This window comes from Eschrichtius robustus, chromosome 5 (assembly GCF_028021215.1).
Source record: "Eschrichtius robustus isolate mEscRob2 chromosome 5, mEscRob2.pri, whole genome shotgun sequence".
NCBI classification, from domain to species: Eukaryota; Metazoa; Chordata; class Mammalia; order Artiodactyla; family Eschrichtiidae; genus Eschrichtius; species Eschrichtius robustus.
This window is the reverse complement of record NC_090828.1, coordinates 62,435,903-62,463,457: the sequence shown is the minus strand read 5'-3', so window position 1 is coordinate 62,463,457 and position 27,555 is coordinate 62,435,903. Positions and strand designations below refer to the sequence as shown.

At 43.4% G+C, this 27,555-nt stretch overlaps 1 protein-coding gene across 1 annotated transcript in view; it reads left to right on the top strand.

The window, feature by feature from the left end:
• Nucleotides 1–27,555, top strand: part of MYO3B (myosin IIIB) — a 372,706-nt gene that overhangs the window by 258,585 nt on the left and 86,566 nt on the right. Inside the window, exons 27-29 of the mRNA XM_068543930.1 lie at nt 190–270; nt 13,171–13,272; nt 17,523–17,625. Of these exons, the coding sequence (XP_068400031.1) occupies nt 190–270; nt 13,171–13,272; nt 17,523–17,625 (286 nt within the window). The remainder of the gene's footprint in view (nt 1–189; nt 271–13,170; nt 13,273–17,522; nt 17,626–27,555) is intronic.

Here is a 27,555-nt window from a genome sequence, read left to right as displayed (position 1 = left end):
GGCCAAGCTGAGAGTACAGAGAGGCCCCTCTTCCCCACCATCACTCACGTAGCTCTGCTTATTTTGTTCAGTGAGAAAGTAGGAGGGAGGAGGAGGGGGGTAATAGATTGGAGGGAAAACAGCTTATATCAATTCTCTGGCACATTCTTAAATTAATGTCATTCCTAGCACATGGTTTTATATTTTTAGCCTGGAGAGGATATGATGCTCGGAGGAAATTTAAGAAAATAAGCAACAGAAGGAGTGAGTCTGCTGTTCATATTCAAGCAGGTAATTAAAACATCATTTTCATAGTGTCCACTTGGAAATATTCTGTGATTAAGTTCATATGCGTTTCAAAAAGCTGAAATGTTAATAATTCAGGAGCACTGGAATAGGAGTCAAGAGTTGTAGTGAGGGAGGGTTCTAGTGCTTGTTCTGATGCACACCCCCCCCCATGTGATAATTGTGAGAATTGGCTGCATGCCATACTTGGCTAAGGAGGCTCCAAGTAGGTACCCTTGTATTCCAAATTTTATGGAATACAAGAGAGGGAAAATGAGGCACAGAGAAGTGACGTAACTTGTCCATGATCATACAGCTAGTCAGTGGCAGAGCCAGAATTCGTTCACAGGCAGTTTGGGTAGATTCCACTTTGCATACTGCCAACTGAACAAATCCGTTTCCCTCTTGGAGTCACCCGTCCCTCGTCTGTGAACAAGAGCATTGGCTAAAAAGGTCTAAAAGACGTCTTCCAACCTTGGAATTCTCTGATTATGTGCTTGACCTGTCTCTTGGTATCACAGAGATAGGAATAGCTCAGGGACTTTCCTGGCTAACTGAGTTTCCCACACCCAGACCTGTATGTGGCTAAGGCAGACCTTTGGACCCTACAGGGTGAGGGCACTGTGGCTCAGCTTGTGGCTGCCTGAGCACCTCGAGCTCTGGTTCCTGGCTCCCAGGTCATTCTGCTCTTCTGCAAATGGCAGTACCCACGGTGGCTGCGAGGCCCGGCTCCCTCTGTCATTTGGAATTGCATGTGCCTAATGGAGGCTCTGGAAGAAACAGGCCACAGAGCACACCAGGAGCTCCTAGAGCACAAGAAATCGGAGACAGAATGAGAGAGAAGTGGCCAGTCCAGTGGACTCAGCAGCAGGGAGGGGGACAGGCTTTCAGATACTGCCACGCATGAAGCAAACGTTTAAATAAAACAGCTGCAACCTTTTCGAGGAGGTCCCTGCCCAGAGCCTGGCTCCAGGGACACTCCTCAGAACTCTCTGGCCCGGTAAAGACCTGATGACTTCATTCAAAACCAAAATATCTGGGAGGAGGGGTGTCATTTAAATCCAAACGTGTAACTTTTAACACCATCCCCTAGGAATTCTAAGCTCTACAACTTCAAAGCATCAGGAAGAAGGATGCAATTCTAGTTGCAGCTTAAGAAAGACAACTCAAAGTGCATTTTTTTCTCTACCTCCCCACTGCCCAACACACACACACACACACACACACACACACACACACACACACACACACACACACACACACACACACACACACGCAGTACTCCCCACCCCTGCCCCCGCCATTAAGAGAGGATGCTGGACTGATCTTGCCGTTTGGCCCAAAGCCCAACATACCTTTTCAAATATAAACTTTGAGCTTATATATTGTTGAGCCACTGATCATAAATAAAGTATGTGGGATCATAAATCAAATTTTCTCTCTCTGAAAATCGTCTTTAGAGGGCTCCCTGTTTGCACTCTGTTATTGCCAAGTGAACACTGCATAAAAACAGACAAGTGGGCAGCTTCATCACATCAGGACAGTCAGGATTGCATCTCTTCAGTGCAGCACCTATGGGCTAGGTACCATGGGAGGGTACTTTTGTTTCATGGGACCACAGAGAACACATTTCTTTAAGGAGCTTCCTCTTGTTGTTGTTGTTTTTTTCTTTTAGCCTTGCAAGCACCCCCCTTCTTAGCCTGGCAGCCATCGTTCCTGCTTATCAAGTGGCATCGGGAGCTTCCGAGTCCGCAGGGGCTTGGGCGGGCATGTAGTCATTGAGGGTGGTACTCACGCCACCTTGCCCTCTTGGCAGGAGAGTGTGGCAGCCAGAGCAAAAGCAGGCAGCGTCATTTTGCCCTTCAGCCAACACCATGGACAGGAACTGAGGTGCTGGTTCGGTATTAGTGGTAAAGTTACTTAGATAGGGTAACAGCATTTGCAATTTTATGGGCAGTTTACTTTTACTTGAGAATGTTTTCCTTATCTTTAGAGTCAAAGGCAATGTGTTGATCTAAAAAGCAAAGCAACTCATTCCAAAGTCTCTGTTTCGGGGTGTGCTCTTCCCAAAGCATAAGCCTCTCATTCCAAGCTCTTCTTCGTGCCACTGAGACATTTCAAGTAGAACAAGCCCCAAACATAGGGGTGCTCTTACTTTTGAAGCCTGCAGAAGCGGCTTAGGGATGTTATCATAACGCAACCGTTTCTGGATATTTTCTAAGGTTATTCTGTAATTTATTATTTTTTCAACAGATCGTTCCATTTGAAATTTAGATTCTGTGCTATGCGTTTGTTTATATTTCAAGTTCTGGCCGATAGTCTTTTTTTTTTTTTTTTCATCGTGTTGCTAAGCTATGTTATATAGTTTTAAAAGAACAGCCCTTGAAATTTAGGAAGCATTTGGCCTACATGTTGCTACAGAGCAGCACATATTGAAATTTGTTTTCCTTTCATCTCCTTCCCAATAAAAGCAGCCGCGCGGCTTATCCCTTTAGCTTCCTCAGAACTTCCTTTCAGAATTCCCGATCTATTACGGCACATTCACATACCAGAAACAAGATGCCTTTTCTTTCATGCTGTCAACCTTTTTCATCTGAAATGTAAATTAATTCTTGCTGGTATGCCTTGACAGAGATCAAAGTCGAGGTATTAACCTTCCCGGGCTTTCTTCAGGAATCCGTCCCCAGGACCGGGCTGCTGTTGTTAGGAGGCCGGTGTCCCTGTCACGGGGCCCTCCTCCAGGCAGTCCTCGGCCTAGGAGCCGCCATCTCAAAGGCCCAGGGTCCTTTTGGAAGTGACCTCATCAGTACTTTAAAGCAGGTGAGGAATGATCCGCCTGGCTAGTCTTGGGAGAGATGAGCCTCCTCATTTGAATTGTGGGCCCTCCGCTCAGATTCCTGGAGCTTGTTTAAGTGGTTCTGACAGCTAGTGATCTGGGTGTGATACAGGGAGGGACAGGGCTCCAGATTGGAAACCTCTCCCTTTGCTCCGTGGGTCTTTTCTTGCCTGTCAGTCTTTGAGGCAGGCCACATTTGCATTTTCAAAATAAACAGATGCCTTTCAAATACATGAGCTGGTGGTCTCGAGATCTCTGTGGGCCCGAAACTGTTCACCAGCCAGGGAGCAAGGCTGGAAGAGAAAACAAACGGGAAAACACGCCCGGCACATGCGCACACGTTTCCTGTGTGCAGAACATTATGCCGGCAATAAAGGGCCTTTGTGAGATGTGGGGTAGCAGGGAGAGAGCTCGCTGGGGATCTGGGCAAAAGTATCCTTTATCAGTTTCTTTTTTTGGCAGAGAGGGAAACCACTTTGAATGTCAGCTTGGTGAGAAGCGGCATGCTTTATTGTGTTTCTATTATTGATTAATGCTGATAATAGGCCCTTACCATAGGAAAACACACTCCTTTAAACACCAAAGAATTTTAAAAATGTACTTTTTTAATCAGAAAAATAATTGAGCACCTATTAGTGTTCAGATACATGGGGTATTCTAAGTAAAAACTAATAGTTGTATGTCATCCCATCGCTAATCGATATTATTTTTGAGTTTCTAGTGTTTATTTTTTTTAATTTTTATTGGAGTACAGTTGATTTACAATGTTGTGTTAGTTTCAGGTGCACAGCAAAGTGAATCGGTTATACATGTACATATATCCACTCTTTTTTAGATTCTTTTCCCATATAGGTCATTCGAGAGTATTGAGTAGGGTTCTCTGTGCTATACAGTAGGTCCTTATTAGTCACCTAACTAATCTATTATTTTTTTAAGTGAATTCTTAAGTTTCAGAAAGTGGATGTAACTAGATTTTGTCAACTAAAATTGCATACCTTCCTCAGTAAATACTATCAAAACAAACAACCTGCAGGGAATTGTAAAAAATATCTACAGTGTCTCAGTCTTTTAAGTTTTTGAAAGCACAATCTTCAAAAATTGCCCCTCTAATTCAAAATCTTTTTTTAAGCAAGAGCAAAGTGCTGGGCTCCCCATGTCACAGGGGAAAAGCCTCAAGTAGGTGACACTGGAGCCCTAGAGGCTGGGAAGGAAGTGCAAAGAGTGTATCCAGGAGGAGCTGGCTCTTCCAGCCTCCCTTCCCGTCTCTCCCCGCAGCCACCCCTGGAGCAGGAAGAGCCCATTGGTTTATAGCACTTTTTCATCTAATTGCTTCAGTGCTGTGGAAATTGTCGTTTTCTCTTTCTCTCTGTCCTCTGATCAGCTTCCTACTTACTCCCCTCCTTGGTCCTCCGGGAGATAACAACACTAAAATCTATGGCCATTTCTCCCTCTGATGCCCTTTGCGGGGAGTGCTTTTTTGGAGCGGCAGCCTCAACCTTGCAGAGGCTGAGGGGGCCTCTTCCTTAAGCCTGTGAGCAGGCATTTTAAACCAGCTGCAGCTGGAACCTCTGGGCAGCGCATCATGTGAATCCAGCCAATGGGAGTTGCTTTAAATGCAGCTTCCAGAGAGGAAAGCAAGCAGAGAATCCAGACAGGCTCTACCCCTCCTCCAGGTTAACTTCTTTTAGAAACCCGACCCCTACATCGTGTCGGAACCAAGTTTTTAGTGTTTAAAACTGCCTGAACTTTTAAATCTCTCTCAGGGTAAGACCTCCTCCTAGTCTTTTCTAACTTTGAAAGGCTGGTTCCTTTAGCATTATCGGTGGGTTGACAATGACTAGGTGGCTACAATAATTTCCTAGAACGAGATTTCCAGAAATATCCCTAGGCGCGCAGGACAACTATATTTTAAATTAGGAAATTTCTTTCTTTCATTCACTTATTCAACTACTGTTTAAGTACCTGCTTTATGTTGGAGCTACTACCAAGATGAACAATAGGATTTCGTTTGGGGCCTCAAATTTTCCATCTTCAATACAGAGGGCTAAAAAACATTCTCTCCCTCAAATGGATGCTGTTTGTATAATCAGGTCCTCTATATTATGTCAACATTCAATGGAAGGGAGTTCTGTAAAACTGCAAAGAGTCAAAATCATTATAAAATATAGCTGAGGATATACACTGAAAATGGCGCATGCTTCTTGAAGGTGAAAATAATTAGGTAGATATTTTTCAGTCTGTTGAATCTGTGCATAAGCAGGTTGTTGATCACAAGCCAAACAATAGAGGAAAGTCAAGCGAATGTACCATCGAGAGAAAAGGTCCACTTTGAACAGACAGAAGGAAAACAAGCTGCCCTTTGTCACTCCTTTACGCATCTCTATTTGTCATTCTACCTCTATTCCAACGTTTCTTTACTCACTCCGTTTCTATCTCTTAGAAAGATTCCTGGTCATTTTGCACAAAAAAATATAACCCCTCAAAATGTGAGAGAAGACAGGTTGCGAACTCTTCTTGGCAGGAGCCAGCTGCCTATCCTTTTCTGGTGTTTTAGGCCATTTCCACACAAGGGTAAAGCAGCATATAGGGGAAAGAATTAACTGGAGCATCTGAGCTTGAGGTGAACTGTCAACTCACACTAGCTCCACTGTCTTCTAAAGCTCTGCTTAACCAAAGGCAGGGTGCCCTTCAGGCTTACACGAGGGTCCTGCTGAGTCCACTTGCACTGTCTGCCTTTCTCTAACTCTCTGTAGATAAAGGTCTGTGGCTGGTTTCTGACAACCACAGGCATAACGTTTTGGAGGGGGAAATGTTTGGGGGGACAAGCATTGTGATTTACTTTGGGAAAATGTGCCTTGTCTGTGAGCAGGGTCAGGACATACAGAGAGCCCCGGAAGCATGGCTTCAAGAAAGTGGTTTATAGCGGAGAGGAGGCCTGGCCGTGGCTTCAAGGTTTCTGTCGAGAAATGGGCTCTGCCAAACCTCAAGGGGCACAAGCGGTAGAATTCTTGCCATGAAATAACTTGTGATGCAAAGGCATGTCCTTTGCTATGGAATCAAAGTATTGCCTATGTTAGAATTAAACACCCAGAGGGTAGGGTACTATTCACCTAATGCACAGAGAAGAAGCTGCAAAGCCAAAGTGGGTTTGACGTCCACTGTGCCTGATATCATACTGACATGGCATGGAAATGCTCAAGATGAAACTTTGGTGCAGCAGTTGGCACCCCAGGACTCAAGATTAAATTTCAGAGCAAGCCCATGGATAGAACCTCTTCAGTTTGGAATCGCTTCCTCCTTTATGGACCTCATGTAGAGCTCTAGAATCTGGCTGCAAAAAGGCAGTGCCCAAAATGGTATCCTTACCACCTCAGCATTGAGTGAAGCAACAACTTTATGATCAGTAATAATTGATTAATAATGGTGTCAAAAACACTCGAGTTGCCTTTATGTCTTTTAATGTTTTTTCACATAGAATCATAAAATGTGGTATCACGTTTTCTAACCCTTATTAGTTATTGGGCTCTATCCAAGTTACAGTAAAGAAACATTCAGGGGAAAAATTAACTGTGCCATGGCAAGAATTATCAGGCTTTTTTCCTCAAAAGACTCCTGTGTGTACAAAGGCAGATTTTGTTTCCCCCTAAACAGATGAAACAGAAGCACAGAGAGTCTACATAAGTTGTCTCCCCTTATGTGTTACGTGAGCATAATGATTGGTATCAGAGCCCTCTTCTGAGTCTTTACCCAATGCTCTTTCTAGTAGAACATGCTCTACTAGATGGTTTCCATCTTGGATATGGCACATGGACATAGAGTACCAGTCCAGACTTTGGGGAGAGTTTTATATACCATCCTAAGCATGTGGACTTTGGAGTCAGAACTACTGACTTCAAATCCTGGCTATACCACCATTTGTCATATGGTTTGGGGGAAGTTACTTAACTTCTGAGCCTTAGTTTCCTTAGCTATAAAGTGAGGCTCGTTAAGGTCTAATTCTCAGGACTGTTGTGAAGATGATAGCAGATAATATACGCAAAGCATCCTGCATGGGACCCGGCACATGGCAGATATTCAGTAAGTGTTAGTTTCCTCTCTGTTCCCCCTTCCTAAGTATGAACTTAACTTGAGGGGGAAAAAAATTGTCTGTGAAATACTCTTCTATGATTAGAATAATAATGTTATAATTTCAAAAAGATGAAACTATTTCTCTCACTTTTGGAGAAAAAAAAAATAGTACCTGTCAAATCTCAAATACAATTACAATAAAGCATTTATAAAAGAGAGAATTTTCCACATCTTAACTTATGTCTTGCTTACCTGACAGAGAAAAATTAAAATACAACAATAGCATGTGAAAGATTTCAGGTGGTTTTGTTTTTATCAAGAGCTATTCTCCATCATGCTGAGAGCTTGGTTCATTTGTGTGGATACATTTTTCAGTGACCTCAAAATTGTTCCGACTTAGGTGGTGCGCTCCTGACATCATTTTTCCCACTCAGGGGTTTGAGGCCCTTCTGCAACTTGTTCTGTAAAATAGCAAGTCTCCTCCTCACCTCCTTCCAGAAGTCAGAAATTCTAAAATCCAGGAGTTAAATATCACCCAGATTTGCTGTCTGCTGGTGTGGAAAGCAAGTCGCCTTTCAGATGTCTGAAGAGTTGGAAGATGTTGGTGAGCCAATCACATTTAACCCACAGTGACGGGTGATTGGCAACGTAACAGCTGAGTGACAGCCATTTGGCCAAGAGTTCAAACCCCAACATGAAGAGCCATTGCAGGATCACGGCTTGATTTGCTGTGGCCATGAAGTCTGAATCACCCAGCACAGAGGCAGAGGCAGAGGTGACAGCTGGTAGCCATTCTCATCAATAAAGTTGTGACGGGTGAGATGTACAAGCGACCAGAGCCTGCTAATTTCATAGACTTTGAGCCAAGTGCTTAGTGTCAAAACCAGCTATGGTCAGTGATGCAAACGGTTGTGAAGGGTCCCTCGTCAACAGCAAGGCTTTGCTCACCAGACTCTCCTCCTAGTGGGTTAGAAGCAATTGCATCCTGCTGTCCAGGAACAATCCAGTTTGAGGATAAGGAGGACTTATCCTTTTTTTTTTTTTAAATTCTGGTAACTTTTTGCAAGTCAGATTTATTGAGGTATAATTTATACAGAGTAAAACTCAGTTTGATAAAATTGGATGAACATATATAGTCAGGTAACCCCCTCCACAATCAAGAAAAGGAACGTTTCCAAAAGTTCTCTCATGCCCCTTCTGTCGTCCATCCCTTCCCCACCCCCAGCTTCTGGTGACCACTAATGGTTTTCCTGTCCCTGTAATTTTACATTTTCCAAAATGTCATATAAATAGAGTCATATAGTATGTAGATATTTGAGTCTGGCTTCTTTCACTTATCATAATGCTTTTGAGAGTCATCAGTGTTGTTACATTTATCAGTAGTTTGTTCTTTTTCATCGCTGAGCTGAATTCTGGTCTGTGGATGTACCACAGTTGTGTCCATTTGCCAGCTAAAGGACACTTGTTTCCAGTTCCTGTGATTATGAATAAAGCTACTGTAAACTTTCAGAACTTTGTCTTTTTAAGAAAAATTTAGAGGAAAGTAAATAACTTTGTTTTATAAGAAGCCAGAATGATCCTAGAGGTAAGAATTGTTTCCTTCTTGATTAACCAATAGAAATGCTTACTTTTATAACATCTTATACTTTTTGCATGGCAATTTACAATTCATACATTCATGCAAAGGACTTCCACTAACCTTATTCCTGTAATTATCATAGTAACCCTGAGAGGTAGGTTAGGGATTTTATCCCATTTTACAGAATGTGGCTAAGAAACCTCCCGCAATTCAGACTGCCTGACTCCCGATCTGCTGTCCTTCCCCCCAAACATTCTGAACATCCTGTCTATAAAGAACACTCTGCTGGATGCTTTGGGGGTGGTCACAAAAACAACATAAAAATGTTGGCTTTTTTTCCCTTAAAAAGAGAGGAAGACAGTCTGATGCACCACATCATATATCATCAGGGAAATACAAATTAAAACATCGGTGAGATACCACTATTTACCTGTTAGAATAGCCAAAATCTGGAACACCGACAGCACCAAATGCTGGTGAGAATGTGGAGCAATAGGAAGTCTCATTCATTGCTGGTGGGAATGCAAAATGGTGCAGCCACTTTGGAAGAGAGTATGGCGGTTTCTTATAAAGCTAAACATGCTCTTACTGTATGATCCAGTAATCGTTCTTCTTGGTATTTTCCCAAAGGAGTTGAAAACTTGTGTCCACACAAAAACCTGCACAGATTCAGGCAGCTTTACTCTTAAGTGCCAAAACTTGGAAGCGACCAAAATGTCCTTCTGTAGGTGAATGGATAAACCGTGGCACATCCATACAACGGGATAGTTTTCGGCGCTGAAAAAAAGTGAGCTATCAAGCCACAAAAGACATGAAGTAATCTTAAATGCATGTTACTAAGTGAAAGAAGCCAACCTGAAAATGATACATACTGTGTGATCCCAACCGTATGACATTCCGGAAAAGGCAAAACTATGGAGACAGTAAAAAGATCAGTAGTTGTCAGGGGGTGAGGAGCTGTGGGAAGGGATGAATAGGCAGAACACAGAGGATTTTTAGGGCAGTGAAAATACTCTGTATGGTACCATAATGATGGATACATGTCATTATACTTTTGTCCAAACTCATACAGCACCAGGAGCGAGCTGTAATGGAAACTATGCAATTTGGGTAATTATGGGAAATTATGATGTGTCAATGTAGGTTCATCGATCGTAACAAATGTACACTTGATGGGGGATGTTGATGATGGGGAGACTGTGTATGTATGGGGGCAGAGGGTTAGAGGAGATCTCTGTACCTTCCCCTCAATTTTGCTCTGAACCTAAAACTGCTCTAAAAATACAGACTTTTTAACAAGGGGGGACAGTCTCAGATGGAACCAGGACCAACACGCCTACCACAGGCTTGAGAGGAGTACTAAGCTAGAGCCAACTAACACAGCCACAAGGAGCAAATGATCTATGAAGCTCCCCCCAGTCCTTTTTGGAAACAGGCAGGGCATAAATTATAAGAAATGAATCCAACCTGAGGCTGCTGGGAGTTGGGAGAGAAGAGAGCAGCAGTCCCTAGAAGCTGGAATGGAAGAGGAATTCCTCAGTGATGCTCCAGGATAGGCAAGAAACTGACCTCTAGGGTGAGGGAAAGCCTCCCTCCTTAGCCTCCAAGTTAGAGAAAGCAGTTACCAGACAAGACTGTCTCTGAGCTCTGTCAGAGTTTGACTGGAATAATAACTGGAATTAAGTAGTGAAGAATCAAGGTGGAAAATGCTCTCATAGGCCTAAAATTACTAGGCTTGTTTTGTGTGGTGGAGATGGAGGCCAGGGTTTCTGATGGCAGCTGTAGGGAAAAAAAAAAAAAAGTGTCAATGAGATTCTATTCTTTAAGAATTCGACTTTGTGCTGCTTTTGGTGGCATTTGCCTGTTGGACCTCCAACAAGTTGGCCTCTTTAAATTCTGATAAGATGGCTGCTGACCAGCTGTCACTCCAGCCAGAAACCACAGGGTCCTCGCGCCATTGGCCCGCAGTGGTGAGGAGGGGAAGGCTGGGCTTCTGTGCCTCATCTTTATGCGCCCTCTCTGCCAGGTACAGTGGGCACCTTTGCCAGGTCCATGGTGAAGGCAGGAAAGCTTACCCAGCCTAGATCAGCAACCAGGAAACCTACCCAGTGTCCCTGCTGGAAATAATCCCTGGGTCTGTCCTCTGGGTGGGTCATCAAACACCAGGCCAGAGCCTCCTTCTGCAGCAGCTAATCTGTGGGACCCTTAAAGGCCCAGGCATGTGAATGAAATAGTCTGAATTTTATTTCCATTTGTAAATAAAAAAATAGGACAGTGGGGGTTTATCATTTTTAAATGTTTAAAATAACTGGGCTCTACCCTGTAATGTTTAGGAATTCAGACCTTAGGGCAAAACTGCTTAGGTTTGAACCCTGAGTCTGCCATTCTCCAGCTGTGTGTGACTTTCTTGGGAAAATCATTTAACCTCCCTGTGCCTCAGTTTCCTCAGCTGTAAAATGGGAATAATAGTGGTCTCTACCTTTTACAGTTCCTATGAGGATTAAATGAGTTAATTTTTATAAAGGGCTTAGGACAATGGATGGAACATCATAATTCATACATTTGTGTTTGTTAAATACAAATAATGGCCATTTTCCTAGCTCCTGTTCCTAGTTTTTCTCCCACCACCCCATCCCCACCTTGCTAGCCAATTCAAGCTGAATGCGCATACTTGATCTTTTTCTCCTCTTTCTTCTAGTTAAACCTTTAACATCCATCAGCTCCCCCTTCTCATATTATTGTAGTTTCCTAGGGCTACAAATGACCACAAACTTTGTAGTTTAAAACAACGGAAATTTATTCTCTCACAGTTCAGGAGACTAGAAACCCAGAATCAAGGTGTCACTGAGGTTGGTTTCCACTGGAGGCTCTGAGGGAGAATCCTTTCCATACCCCTCTCCTAGCTCCTTCTGGGTCCTAGCAATCCTTGACATCCCTTGACTTGTTAGACCCATCACTTCACTCTCAGCTTCTGTTGTCACATGCATTCTCCCTGTGTCTTTCTGTGTCTTCACATGGCCTTCTTACAAGGATACTAACCGCTGGATTTAAGACCCACCTTAATCCAGTAGGGCCTCGTTTTAAACTAATTACATCTGCATAGACCCTATTTCCAGGTAAGGTCACACATTCTGAGGTTCCAGGTAGATATCTCTTTTTATTCTCACTCTCTGTGTCAGAATGCAAGCTCCATGAGGGTGGGGACTGTGTGTGCCTCCTTAAGTATAGTGAGTTAGCCGGCATTAGTTAACATGGGAATGTTTACTGGGCCTCCTTAAAGGAATGGAGAGACATGGCTGGGTGGGAGAGCAATGCTTGAAGCAGGAGAGCCATCCAGAAAGAGGGAGAGGGACGGCATGAAAAAAACCACATCTGAGGAAATAAAAAAGGAGAAAGGTCAGAGGTCCCAAATATTCTAACATGGTATATCTAGAAGCACCGTCAGCAGAACTGGAAACAGCCAGTTAGGAGGAGGTGCAGACGAGAGAGGAAACGGGGTCTACATCACAGGCCAGGGAGAAGGGAGATGGGACAGAGTTAGGGTTGATGCCTAAGGGAGGAGCCCGAAGACGGTCTCCTCTGTGGAGAGGAGGCCCCGCTGGCAGGATGGTTTCTTCTAAAGCCAAGGGATCCAGTTGGAAAGGACCTGGTCTCTCCAGATACTTGAGGTGGTCTGAGATGTTGGGACATCTTCAACCCATTGTGACCTCGAGGGTCGTGGAGCATGGAAGAAGACGTGGGACAGCTGGGAACATCCCTTTAGCACCTTTACACCCAAGCCATCAGCTGTCTTGGTAGAGAAGTATTCAGGTGTTCATCAACGCGAAGTAAGCTAACTGGATGATGAAAAGCTGCAGTGGTGACATTCCTCGACTAAGAATTGTGTGTAACCTGTTTTTTCCATGGCAAAGTAATTGACCGTTGACCCACAAAGGTCAGTGAACAGGCCTGCATGACAAAAGAGGCCTGCCCTAGAGCAGACGTTTGGAGGGAAGTAGGAGACCTGTCTCTCTTTTTACTCTCAGGCGGAAACTGAAAGGCAACAGGAAAGCCATCCAGTTGTCAAACCAGGAGCCCTAGCCTGGTACACGCATGACCTCTGTTTGTCTCCCAGCTCCCTATTTGACTAACGCAATCAGTGAGACAGAGAGGTTACCCAACCTACCCAATGTCACCAAGCTAGTAGGGAGTCCAGCCAAGACAGTTACTAATTCTCCTGTTTCCTGTAGTTGTGCCCTTTCACAACCACACTGTATTAAATCTTCAAAACAACACCAAACCCATGGGTGAGATTCATCACCTCGGAGCCTCAAACGGTAAGAAAAGTGTGGGTTTCCCTAGCCACACTGTATCTCCCACTTTGGTAATTCGTCTAGGTGTAGGGCGTAACCTAGAGAAGATTCTGTTTTGTTTCATTCCACAGGGAGCCCTTCAGGCCAAAGCTGTGATCTACACCCCACCGTTGCAGGGGGCACCAGGGGAACTGCCCAGGTTCAAGACTGCAGTGAGCCCGGCGACCACAAAGGTGAGGTCATTAGAGGTTTGGGATGGGTGTCCCGTATTTGTGGATACTCCAGAGAAGATTGCAGAGCTGGAAATGATCACCTGATATGGACCTTCTGTCGGGCATTCTTTTTTTTCCTACAGGTGACAGCTGATTAAATTCAGGGGCAGCCTTGCAGGGGACCCTGTGATTTCACAGAAGGGGAGAGAGTAGACAGAGAGAAGCTCAAGCCCTCCCTCCGCAGCTGTCCTGGGTGCCCAGTTACCTGTTCACTGGGGAAACTGGTCTAGTTGCGGCTCTCTGTACCAGCTGTCTCCCTTCCACCCATCCTCTTAGAGCAGACGCTGACATGTTTCTCTCTAATTTACCTTAAGACCTTCTGAAAGTTTAGCTTCTCAGGAAGATCTTTCTATGGTCCTGACACTGGAACATATTGAGAACATTCATGGGGGGGAAGGAACACTGTGGACCAGAAGTTAAAACTTGGGTATCTGGTCTAAGCCTTCCCTTAATTACCATCATTGTAAAATGAGAGAATTGGACTAAATCAGTGGTTTTCAAACATTTAAAAAATATTAGAATCCTCCCATTTTTCAGTTTGATGTTCCCTGGACTTCCGCTTGAAGAAGAAGCTACGATTTTTAAAAATATGACCTTTAACGCTAATGCTAGCATTGTATGGAAAGAGAAGCTGAGTTGCCCTGGATTTCACGGTAGAGTTTGTAGTTACAGTTTATCCGCCAGGCCCAGTAACGAGGCTCTGGGCGCTTCCAGCTCCTTTAGAATCTGCTGCCCAGCCTAGGTTTCAAGAAAATACACAACTGGAGCTTTACCTGGGGGCAAGGAGGTTAGAGTGTGGGGAAAAAAGGAAAGGGAGGGCCCCAGGAGCAGCAGTGTTTCTTGAACTTGAGGAGACATGGAGGTGGAGACAGTGAGACACTTTTCATTTTCAGAAAAGGATGTCTAGCTGTTACAGACCTGCAGTCTAGACCCTTTCTCCCTAGCAGAAGTCAGAAATAGGCGTCTTCCTGTTGCAGTCAGCATGCAGGTATGTTTTGTTTGGCCAGACACAGAGTTTTTGTTTTGTTTTTTTACAAAAACATTGAACCCGAATGTTTTCAGATGGGGTGTACATCCTCTGGCTCACTACAAACCCCACTACTCCCCACCCTCTGCCTGACACTGCACATATTCGTGTTACCTGAGTGACCCCAAAAGCATTTTGAGTTTGCAACACCAGCTATATTGTTTTCTTTCTTTCTTTTTTTTTCTCCTGATGGTCAAATGCTTTTTCATCTTATTTCAAAATGGTCCAGTGGAGAATTGGCTCAATTTTCCTGGGAAATATGAATGGCTCTAGAGTTCAGCCTGATTTTGGAAGGATTCAACTCCTCCAGAGAAGTCCCTCCCAGTATTTCTTTATTCCACTTAACCAGAATACTTAAGGGTGCTTCCCTGAAGACAGGAGACCCATGTCTGGAGGAGCCTCTGTGGTCACACCTGCACATACCTGAAGTCTGATATTTTGTGAACGTTTCTGCTATTGAAGTTCATCATTTAGTTTTCTCAGCCATGTCACTGGTCTAATTCCTTTAACTTGATCTACTCACTTAGAATGAATCACCCTATTTTACTCTACTGTTTTTCTCCATAGCTCCATTTCGCCAATCTCCTTGTTTAACAATGAATTTGCCAGAGAGATGCCAGGTGATTCCAACTGTCACCAGACATATTTAACAATATTTGACAATTTAGGATTTTGCTTTGAACTCGATGGTTTGACAACCTCCTTCTTATTTTTTATTCATTAAAAGAAAAACTTTTAAAATTGAGGTGTAATTGACCTACAACATTATGTTTGTGTCAGGTGTACAACATAATGATTACTTCCTTCTTATTTAAGTTTAGCCCTTTACTCTGACCCAAATCCTTATCCCTGCTCTTCTGGCAGAGCTGGGAGATGGAGGAGCAGACTTCATCTAAGCTTTAATAAGAATATTCTGTAAGTTTCTGTTTGGTTTTTAAACTTCAAATAACTCTAAAAAAATCAATATTTTGATGACTGAAGTGCAAAGGAATAAGAAACAAGGAATGAGTTTTCCCTTTAATTACACGAACAGAAACTCTGTGGGTTTTTACTGGAAACCCAGGCAAAGTAACTGGGGGCATTTTGCTAAGCTCCAAATAAAGGTGTCACTGCCTTCTCTCTTCCTGGTAGTAGAAAGGGCACCTTCCTAAGGAGAGCCCCAAACCAAAACGGGTTGGTGGTCTTTCCTAGCTTTGCTTCTGCTTCTTCTCCGAATTGCTCCTTTTCATACTGAGGATCTCAAAATAGGTGCAGACAATAGCAACCTCAACTTCCCACACGGGCAAGACCATCTAGGGTTTGATCAGTGAGTGGTAGCCCTTGGTGCTGGTGAACTGGGCCAGAGAACAAGGTTAAAAATGAGTTGTGTCGATTTTCCTTCTTAATAAGGAAACAGATATCTGTGCCCCTGAAGTGGGCTTCTCTTTTTTCTTTTTATGTCAGTTCTTGATTTTATGCTGCTTATCACAGTATTACAAGTGAGCTTGGGCCAAACAATGTTTTAGAATCTCCAGGAGAGGAAACCTGCCTGGTCCTCTAACCAGAGGAGTTCATCTATCAAGAGAAGGCAGGGAGGGGAGGGGAGGGGATCAGCTCATGAAATTCTAAAAGGCTATTTTTCTTGATTTCTCCTTGTTTTCCCCCTTCTTTTAATATTGTTGTTTCACTGTTTGGTCGTAACGTTTGTGTGTGTGTGTGTAATAATAAAAATGTAATACTGTTCCATATAAAATGTTCTCTTTATCCTTTTGGTGTTTATAGCAATGGTAATAACAACAGATGGTCTTATCTACCACTGATAGTGAAAAGGCATTACATTTCTTCTACACAAGAGATAAATATGCCTAAGGAACCAAACCAATAATGTAGAATCAGAGCATACTCTTTCCAGAATAGACAACACAAAAAAACAATTGATTTCCGTATTTCTTTTTCTGTACTCCATTTTTGTCGTGTTATATGTTTCATCATGATAGCGTCAACCTTTTATATTTTATGCACCTTCCACAATATGTCACAATTGGTAAATTTATAGATTATCTTCATTGGTTGTATTTTGGTTTGGATGTTTCTAGATGATCTGAAATAAGGATAGCAAATAGGTGTAGAGTCTCTTTACAACCCTAAAGGATTGGTAGTGACTACCTGGAACTATTGTTCTCAGCCTTGGCCACACTTTAAAATTATCTAGAGAGCTTTTAAAAAATGATGCCAACCCCACGCCAGATCAGTTTCAGAATCTCTGGGAGTTGGGTTCAGGCATATTCAGACTCTTCCTGGGTGATTCTGATGTACAGCTAGGATTAAGAATTGTTGATCTGGAGCAGTGTCTCCCAAACTTCAGCATGGGTCCTGATTACCTCAAGGGCTTATTGAAAACACATATTGTCAGTCTCCACCCCCGGACTTCCTGGTTCACTTAGGTCAGGGCTGGGACCCAAGAATTTGCACGTCTAACAAGTCTCTAGGTGATGTTGATGCTTCATGAGATGTGTTCTCGATTAGCCGTCATGATGTGGGGTCCATACTTTGAGAACCACGGATGTGAAACGTCGTGTTAGAAAGGATCTTGAAGCGGAATGAAAGTTCAAGAGAGAGGGGCCATGATTAGTCAGTCATGGCTGCCATGGTCACAGGAAGGAGGAATTGTATTTGTGACCCCCGACTCTTGAGAAACTCACCAGTAAGCTGTCCTCAATCACAATACAGAACTGAGTTCCTCCTGGAATGATTCCCTGGTTACCATAGTCCTCGCCGTGTTGTGACAGTGTTTCTCGACCACTGTGCTCATCAGCGGGCAGCCCTGCCCAGCCCAGCCGGGAACGGAGGCTGGTCTCCTAACTCTGTCTAGCACTGCACCATTCCAGCTACTGCGTGCTGCTGCCCTCACCATCTACCTCACCTTGGGGCTTCCAACCTGCCCACTCTTTATATCTGTTGTCAAAGAGAGGTAGCTTGTTTTCCTATAGATGAGTCATTTTATCCAATTTGCTGGCTGGGACCGAGTACTGAGCAAGGCCTGTAATCACAGAACAGGTCAGTTTTGATGAGGTGTCCTAGACAAAGGCTGCAGAAAGTCAGGGAGCAGCAGCACGAGGGCGGGGAGAGAGGTGCGGCAGAGAGTAAACCCTGCCTACTTCTGAGTTTATCCTTAGTCTCTAAGTACTTATTTGCTTTCTCTCAGTTCTGAGGGGCTCTATCGATCGTAAAAGCAGTCCACACGCAGAATCCAGCAATGGCCATGCAGAGACTTCAAGCAACTCTCCTGCTGTCGCTGAGAAAGATCGGTGAGTCTCATCCATAAGATTTCATTCCAATGGATAATGAAACAGCAGTATTTCTTACACTGTGTGATTTTGGTGAGTTGGAGAGAGTGGAGCTAAAAAGTGTTGCCCATCAGATTCTTCCCTGCCAGAGGTCATTACTCTGTGAGCGAAAGTCTTTGTTCCACAGGGCAGCCTGACTACAACCCTCTCTTGTGGGTTCTCCTCGTGGTGAAACCTGTACTTGGCCTCATTAGGTTAAAGCAGTGGTTCTCAACTGGGGGCAGTTTTGCCCCTCTCCCCCTCTCCTTCTGGGGACATGTTTGGTTGTCACAACGTTTCGCACAGGGGCTTGTGCTAAGGGCATCTAGTGGGTAGAGGCCAGGGACGCTGCTACACATCCTACAGTACATAGGACAGGCCTCCACAGCAAAGAACTGCCTAGCCTAAAAAGGCAATAGGCCTGAGGTTAAACAAAACTGTGGGCTTAACCTAATGCCAAAAGGGTATATCGTTTTTATTGCAAGTTTACTCCAGGATTTCGGAGAAATAAGCAGGCCATTAGGAAGTTCTTCGCATATTTTCACCTGGAAGAAGAGGTGGCCTTGATTTGTAACTTTTAAAAATAATTCTTAATTTTTTGAGACATCTTATTAATATTTTTGAAACTTGACAAATTGAATTCTCAGTCCTTCACTAGTGGTCTCAAATTGCTCGAGCTGCTTTCAGAGTAGACTAAAGTTGTCTCTCGGTAGCCGCGGGCATTGGTTCCAGGAGCCCCCACGGACACCAAAACTTGCAGATGCTCAAGTCCCTTATACATAAAATGCCACGGTAGAGTCTGCCCTCCATATCCATGGGTTTCCCAACCGCAAATTCAGCCAACCTTGGATGTGCGTGAAACCCACGCGTATGGAGGGCAGATTGTCCTTTCCTAAATAGTCAGAATAGCTTATTTAAGGGTCCTTGATGAAATAGTATAGACCTAACATCTCATATTAGAATAACAAAGTTTAGAATTTCCATTGCAACAGAAAGACCACTGAACTTGGCAGGTGGAAGACTTGGGTTCTGGTCCTAAAGCTAGCATTTTCCAGCTCTTTGATCTTGGGCACGTCAGTGAACCAGTTTGGGAAATGGCTCCAGCCCCAGCCTGACTGCCGTCAACCTCAGCTGATGACTAACTCTACCCAGAATATCAGGACAGTGCTGTGAGCAACGTCCACTTCCCTTCCCTCCACCATAGAATCGCTCCTTCTGTTCAGCTGTCCTTTCTTCCTTTGCTCCCATCTCAAAAGACCGTAGGTTCCCTCCCTGGCTCACCCCTCCGTGGTGTCCCTGCCCTCCAGGCCCTGCCATCATCAGGCAGCCCAGCCCCTCCTGCCACATCTTCTCTTTCTGCTGCCTCTTCCCCTTTTGCTGATTCCTCTCCCCATTCTAACAAAAGCCCGCCCTTGGCCCTGTCGCTCCCACTTCTTATTTGACCATCAGACTTCCTCAGACTGACATCCAGCTCAGTTGCCTCATTCCCTCACCAACCCCTCCCTCCCTAAACCTGAAATCTGATCTGTGCCCTCACCACATCCCTCAAACAATCCTTGGGAAGCTCAGCTCCCAGTCACAGGAGCCTCATATTCATCAGGCTCTACAGCTCTCAGTGCCGTGTGCTGTGCTTTCCTTGGACCGCACTCTTCCGTGGGTTTCTACAGCACCGCGGTCCTCAGCTTCTTTCTCCAAGATGTACTCCGTCTTTATCCTCCTTCTCTTCCACCCACCTTGAAATGTCGACAGTTCTCCAAATCCTTGACTGTCTTCTTTCTCTACTTCTCCCCTGGGTGATATCCTCTCTCACTAGTGTATTCTGGTGCCAACTCTCAGATGAGTGAGTGTGATTATCAGATCTCTGTTCTGAGCTCCACACTCCTACACCCACCTCCTATTGCCCATGGATTCCTGATCCACATACCAGAGCCTCAATAGAAAAGTCCACCAAGCACCTCCCCCGGCTCACCTGACCTTGCCACTTCTGTCAGTGCTCTCTTGTGACCTGGTCTTCAAACCTGGTGCTCATTTTTGATCCCTACCTCTCACTTAACCCCATTCCAATCACTTTCTTATCATCCTTCCCTGGCCCAGGCCTACGTCTATCTCTGTCTCTCTCTCCACTCGCTCCTCTTTACAGACCAGCTCTCATTTCTGACAGCTCTCATTTCTGATCAGTTGTCCTAAAGCATACTCTGACTTTTCAAAGAACATTAATGGCTTCCCATTTTAGACCAAAAGAGGTTCAGACTCCTCAGTCTGCTCTTGCAAGCCCCTCCCTGTCTCGCTCCAATTTGTCCTCCAGACTCACCTCCTGTATGACCCTATATGCACCCTCTGGCTACCTGGAGTCAGACTTCATATTGTTCCTACCAATGTACCTACTTCTGTTCTCTCTTCCCACTCCTTTCTGTTCAGTTCTTACCTATTTCATCAAGATACATCATCATATCCCTTTCTTCCACAGAGACCGTAATTCTCTCTAACGCTCCGTGAACCGTCATAGTCCATTTATGACAGTACTACCCAACGTGCTGGTTCACAACAAAATAATGAGCTTGTGTCCAAATGTAAATCAATCCACTGCTTTCTTCATCAAGAAAGTTTTGTCACCAACACCCCCCCAAATACACACACACAAACATACACACACATACACACATATGTAATCTCAGCCAAATGAAGCAAGATACTTGGTAATGAATTGAATTGATTTGCATTCTGGTACTAGCCCTTACGACATTGTGAGTGGTAACATTCACAGACTGTGTCCTCAGACCACACTTTGGTGTATCACTCTCTGTGGCTCTTCCTGTTTTTGCCTGGTGTTGTGGTTGACCATGTGCTAGCAGGTCAGCTTCTCAAGGGTGAGGGCTGAGTCTTCATTCTTCTTATTTCCAGTACATGCAGTGGGTCTCAATAAGTTAGTCAAGCTGACTTCTAAGACCACTCTTCAGAATTCAGATTTTTGTGAAAGAAATGTTCTTCCTCCTCAATCTTTAAGTGGTAGTGGCAACAACAGGATCCAGAATAATGCATCAGATAGTGTTTCAGGACGTCCCTGCCCCAGGGGGCTGGGGGCTCACTTTTCCCACTGTGTTTGATAGTCACCTCAATGCCCTGTGGATGGATCAAGTCAGGGATTGAAAGGAAGGAAATCTTGGGGGGTGGGGGGTGGGCAGGCAGAGCATAATGAGAAGAGAACAGGGTCATGCCAGTGGTGATGCTCTCAGTGGCAAGTAACAGAACTCAATAGGTTCAAGGATCCCTCAGGATAAGAGGTCCAAAGAGAGAAATTCCAGTGCTGGGTTGGCCACTCAGGGATGTGGACACAGGCTCCTTCCATCTCTTTGCTCTGCTGTCTCAGCACGTCAGTGATACCCCCACTTATGGGCACAAGGTGGCTGAAGCAGTGTGCTAAGTATCACTTGTTCACATAGCATTGTCCAAAGCAGGAAAGAAGAGATGGATGGAAAGGGGCCTCTCCTCAGGAACCTCTCTCTGTTTGTCAGGAGGGAGACCTTGCCCAGAAGTCCCCAGGACATTCCCATCCCCTCTCATCAGCCAGAATTTGCAGAGGTGGCTCCCCAGGGGAGCTGCAAGGGAGGCTGGGAAAGTGAGCATTTTCAGCTTCTGCAAGAGAAAATACTCAAAGAATAAAGGGGTTGGAGAAGCAACCAGCAAAGTTTTCCAGAAGAGCCCTGAAGGGGTAGTGATAGGAGCAGATAAGTAATGGGGAATGATGGAGGGAAGGCAAAATCAGAGGAAGAGTTTATAAGGAAGACCCAGACATGACAAGAAATACTGTGAGGATAGTACGACAGGGACGTGTTGAGGTCACACAACATTTATGGCGATGGCAAGTCTTTCCCACAGTTATCTCACATAACTCACACACGGGTCTTTTGAGTGGCGTTCTTGATGAGTAAACTGAACATGGGGAAGGCTAATCAAGTAGCTCCCAAATGCTGGACCAGAGATGAGTGCTGGGTTGGAGGCATCAGATTTACCTACTCCTGCCCCAGTCAGCTAGCATGGGGGTCACCCAGTGTCACAGAGAGTAAATGGCAGGTCTGGGGTTTGAATCCAGATCTTCTGTCTCCAACAATAATAACAACTAATATTTGATATTTGTTAACAACTTCCTGGGCACTACGCTAAGTGTTTCACATGCATGATTCTTTTTAATCCTCATAACAACCCTATGGGAGAAGTGCATATTATATTGGATTGGCCAAAAAGTTTGTTCAGGTTTTTCAGTAAGATGTTACCCAATATAATTTCTGACATTTAGAGAGTACAAGGAACTTGCCATTGTCACCTAGTCAGTAAAGTGACAGAGTCAAGATTTGAACACAGGTCTTCTAACTCCAGGGCCCACACTTAAAACCAGTACATTCTGCTGCCTCTCTAGGGTTCCAAATGCCTAGCCCAGGGCTTTTTCTATTCTATGTTCTCTATAACTGTCATTGCAGCAAACCTTTTTTTTTTTTTTTTACTTTTATTTTTATTCTTTATTTTTTATACAGCAGGTTCTTATTAGTTATCTACTTTATACATATTAGTGTATACATGTCAATCCCAATCTCCCAATTCATCCCACCACAACCACCCCCCCCCCCCCACCGCCCGCCACTTTCCCCCTTGGTGTCCATACGTTTGTTCCCTACATCTGTGTCTATTTCTGCCTTGCAAACCAGTTCATCTGTACATTTTTCTAGATTCCACATATATGCATCAATATACGATATTTGTTTTTCTCTTTCTGACTTACTTCACTCTGTATGACTGTCTCTATGTTCATCCACATCTCTACAAATGACCCAATTTCGTTCCTTTCTATGGCTGAGTAGTATTCCATTGTATATATGTACCCATCTTAAATCACAGCCAGCTAAGGAGTGAACTCTGATCAGCATCAAAGTCTCACCCTGTGATTGGTGGAGAAGATTCCAGCACCAAATCTTGGGAGAAAGCCACTGGCCTCATGGGAAAGGTGTTCCCATGGGTGCATGGTGGGGTGGGGCTCACTTAGCTGGGGAGAAGGAAGCCTCACGTTGCAAGTCGAAGTCAGTGGTTGGCCTGGTGCTTCTCTGCTCCACTTCCTGTGTGAGCCCGTAACTGTGTACAGTGAATGACAGAATGGAAGTAGTCTTTTATGTCGGGGGGCTTTGTTCCCTTGATGGTAATCCTCCATTTTAATGCTGATAAGTACAATAGTGAGGATTACGCCCCTTAGCCCCTAATTTAATTTGGCCTGCGTATGGCAAGGCTCTCACAAGGCTTTTATTTGACATTCTTTAGCACAGCTAGCCTGTTGTTGTGTAAAAAGAAGCCCCTATGAGGGAGGCAGGAGATTGATCGTACTGGTGCAGATGTTTTTACCCAGCAGCTTGTAACACACCCCCAGAGAAGCTGCTTCATCCTGGGCCACTTCAATGAGCATTCAGACTCAGAGAGATCGGAACCTTCGTGACTGAGGCAGCTCAAGGGGAGCTGGCACCTCGCAAGAGGGGAAAATGAGCACATATTTCTCCCGTGTGTCATCCTTGCGGCCCCAGGGCTTGGAGCCAGTCGGGCTGACCTCAGAATTGATGAGCCAGAGAAACAGCCTCCCTGTTAGGGCCGACTGTGGGCCAGATTTTCCTGTGGGCTGTGAAGTACAGATTGCCACATATCTTGACAGACTGTGTGGTGGGTCATTGTAGAAATACGTGGCAGTGCTAAGAAGATTCAACAAAACAAAACTTTTCTTTCCATATCAGTATCCGGAGGAGGTTTCCTCTCCCACCCTTCAATTCCCATGCTAATTTTTCCTTCCACTTTCATTTCACTCCTTCAGGGAGCTAGTGCCCTCCAGCAAATTTCCCACCCCTGTGACCAAGTTAGTGCACTAAAGCATTAGAGGACCCCCTATGGCACCAGAGGGGAAAGGGCGGCAGGTGTAAGAGGAGGTAGGGGTGGGCCTTCTTTCATGAGATGCCTATGATGCTATGTGTTACCTTCTTCTGGTAGAAAATCAGGTGACAGACCTGGGTTTGAGTCTTAGTTTAACTGTTTACAAATTATGAGTCTTGGGCAAGTTCCTTCATCTTTCTGACAGCAGTATCCTAGGCTGCAAAAAGGGAACAATTGTAAAGATTAGATATAATCTTACCTCAAGAAACAAGAAAAATCTCAAATAAACGACCTAACCTTACACCTAAAACAACTAGAGAAAGAAGAACAAACAAAACCCAGACTTAGTAGAAGGAAAGAAATCATAAAGATCAGAGCAGAAATAAATGAAATAGAGGCAAAGAACACAATAGCAAAGATCAATGAAACTAAAAGCTGGCTCTTTGAGCAGATAAACAAAATTGATAAACCTTTAGCCAGACTCATCAAGAAAAAAGGGAGAGGACTCAAATCAATAAAATTAGAAATGAAAAAGGAGAAGTTACAATGGACATCATGGGAATACAAAGGATCATAAGAGACTACTGCAAACAGTATTGGCCTATACGCCAATAAAATGGACAACCTAGAAGAAATGGACAAATTCCTAGAAAGGTACAACCTTCCAAGACTGAACCAGGAAGAAATAGAAAATATGAACAGACCGATCACAAGTACTGAAATTGAAAGTGTGATTAAAAAACTCCCAACAAACAAAAGTCCAGGACCAGATGGCTTCATAGGTGAGTCCTATCAAACATTTAGAGAAGAGTTAACGCCTACCCTTCTGAAACGCTTCCAAAAAATTGCAGAGGGAGGAATACTCCCAAGCTCATTCTATGAGCCACCATCACCCTGATACCAAAATCAGAAAAAGATAGCACACAAAAAAGAAAATTACAGGCCAATATCACTGACGAACATAGATGCAAAAATCCTCAACAAAATACTAGCAAACTGAATCCAACAACACATTAAAAGGATCATACACCCTGATGAGGTGGGATTTATCCCAGAGATGCAAGGATTCTTCAATATATGCAAATCAATCAATATGATACACCACATTAACAAATTGAAGAATAAAAACAGTATGATCATCTCAGTAGATGCAGAAAAAGCTTTTGACAAAATTCAACACCCATTTATGATAAAAACTCTCCAGAAAGTGGGCTTAGAGGGAACCTACCTCAACATAATAAAGGCCATATATGACAAACCTACAGCTAACATCATACTCAATGGGACAAGCTGAAAGCATTTCCTCTAAGATCAGAAACAAGACAAGGATGTCCACTGTCACCACTTTTATTCAACATAGTTTTGGAAGTCCTAGCTGCAGCTATCAGAGAAGAAAAAGAAATAAAAGGAATACAAATTGGAAAAGAAAAAGTACAACTGTCACTGTTTGCGGATGACATGATACCATACATAGAAAATCCTAAAGATGCTACCAGAAAACTACTGGAGCTCATCAATGAATTTGGTAAAGTTGCAGGATACAAAATTAATACACAGAAATCTCTTGCATTCCTAAACACTAACAATGAAAGATCAGAAAGAGAGATTAAGGAAACAATCCCATTTACCGTCGCATCAGAAAGAATAAAATATCTAGGAATAAACCTACCTAAGGAAGCAAAAGACCTGTACTCAGAAAACTATAAGATATTGATGAAAGAAATTAAAGATGACACAAACAGAAGGAGAGGTATACCATGTTCTTGGATTGGAGGAATCAATATTGTGAAAATGACTGTACTACCCAAAGCAATCTACAGATTCAATGCAATCCCTATCAAATTACCAGTGGCATTCTTCACAGAATTAGAACAAAAATTTTTACAATTTGTATGGAAACACAAAAGACCCCAAATAGCCAAAGTAATCTTGAGAAAGAAGAATGGAGCCGGAGGAATCAGGCTCCCTGACTTCAGACTATACTATAAAGCTACAGTAATCAAGACAGTATGGTACTGGTACAAAAACAGAAATATAGATCAGTGGACCAGGATAGAAAGTTCAGAGATAAACCCACACACCTATGGTCACTTAATCTATGACAAAGGAGGCAAGAATATACAATGGAGAAAAGACAGTCTCTTCTGCAGGCCTAGAGAGTGGACTTAAGGACATGGGGAGGGGGAAGGGTAAGCTGGGACGAAGTGAGAGAGTGGCATTGACATATATACACTACCAAATGTAAAATAGATAGCTAGTGGGAAGCAGCCGCATAGCGCAGGGAGATCAGCTTGGTTCTTTGTGACCACCTAGAAGGGTGGGATAGGGAGGGTGGGAGGGAGATGCAAGAGGGAGGGGATATGGGGATATAAGTATACGTATAGCTGATTCACTTTGTTATACAGCAGAAACTACACAACAATGTAAAGCAATTATACTCCAATAAAAATGTTAAAAAAAAAAAAGTCTCTTCGATAAGTGGTGCTGGGAAAACTGGACAGCTACACGTAAAAGAATGAAATTAGAGCACTCCCTAACACCATACACAAAAATAAACTCAAAATGGATTAAAGACCTAAATGTAAGGCCAGACACTATAAAACTCTTAGAGGAAAACATAGGCAGAACACTCGTCGACATAAATCACAGTGATCTCTTTTGATCCGCCACCTAGAGTAATGAAAATTAAAAAAAAAAATAAACAAATGGGACCTAATGAAACTTAAAAGCTTTTGCACAACAAGGGAAACCATAAACAAAATGAAAAGACAACCCTCAGAATGGGAGAAAATATTTGCAAATGAAACAACAGACAAAGGATTAATCTCCAAAATATACAAGCAGCTCATGCAGCTCAATATCAAAAAAACAAACACCCCAATCAAAAAATGGGTGGAACATCTAAATAGACATTTCTCCAAAGAAGCCATGCATATGGCCAAAAAACACATGAAAAGATGCTCAACATCACTAATTACTAGAGAAATGCAAATCAAAACTACAATGAGGTATCACCTCACACAGGTCAGAATGGCCATCATCAAAAAATCTACAAACAGTAAATGCTAGAGAGGGTGTGCAGAAAAGGGAACCCTCTTACACTGTTGGTGGGAATGTAAATTGATACAGCCACTATGGAGAACAGTATGGAGGTTCCTTAAAAAACTAAAAACAGAACTACCATATGACCCAGCAATCCCACTACTGGGCATATACCCTGAGAAAACCATAATTCAAAAAGACACATGCACCCCAATGTTCATTGCAGCACTATTTACAATAGCCAGGACATGGAAGCAACCTAAATGTCCATCAGCAGAGGAATGGATAAAGAAAATGTGGTATTAAAAAAAAAAAAAAGAAGAAGAAGATGTGGTATATATATACAATGGAATATTACTCAGCCAAAAAAAGGATCAAAATAATGCCATTTGCAGTGACATGGATGGACCTAGAGATTGTCATACAGAGTGAAGTAAGTCAGAGAAAGACAAATATCATATATTATCGCTTATATGTGGAATCTAGAAAAATGGTACAGATGAATTTATTTGCAAAGCAGAAATAGAGTCACAGATGTAGAAAACAAACGTTTGGTTACCAAGGGGGGAAAGGCGGCAGTGGGATGAATTGGGAGATTGGGATTGACATATATACACTAGTATATATGAAATAGGTAACTAATGAGAACCTACTGTGTAACACAGGGAACTCTACTCAGTGCTCTGTGGTGACCTAGATGGGAAGGGAATCTAAGAAAGAGTGGATATATGTATATGTATAGCTGATTCACTTTGCTGTAAGCAGAAACTGACACAACATTGTAAAGCAACTATACTCCAATATCATTTAATTTTTAAAAAATGAGAAAAAAATTTTAAAAAATCAGTTATCTGAGATTAGAGCTTAAAAAAAGATTAGATATAATCTATGCAAAGGAACTAGCACAGTTCTAGACATAATAAATGCCCAATTAAAGGTGATGGCAAGTTGTTTTTGGTCATGGTGATAGAA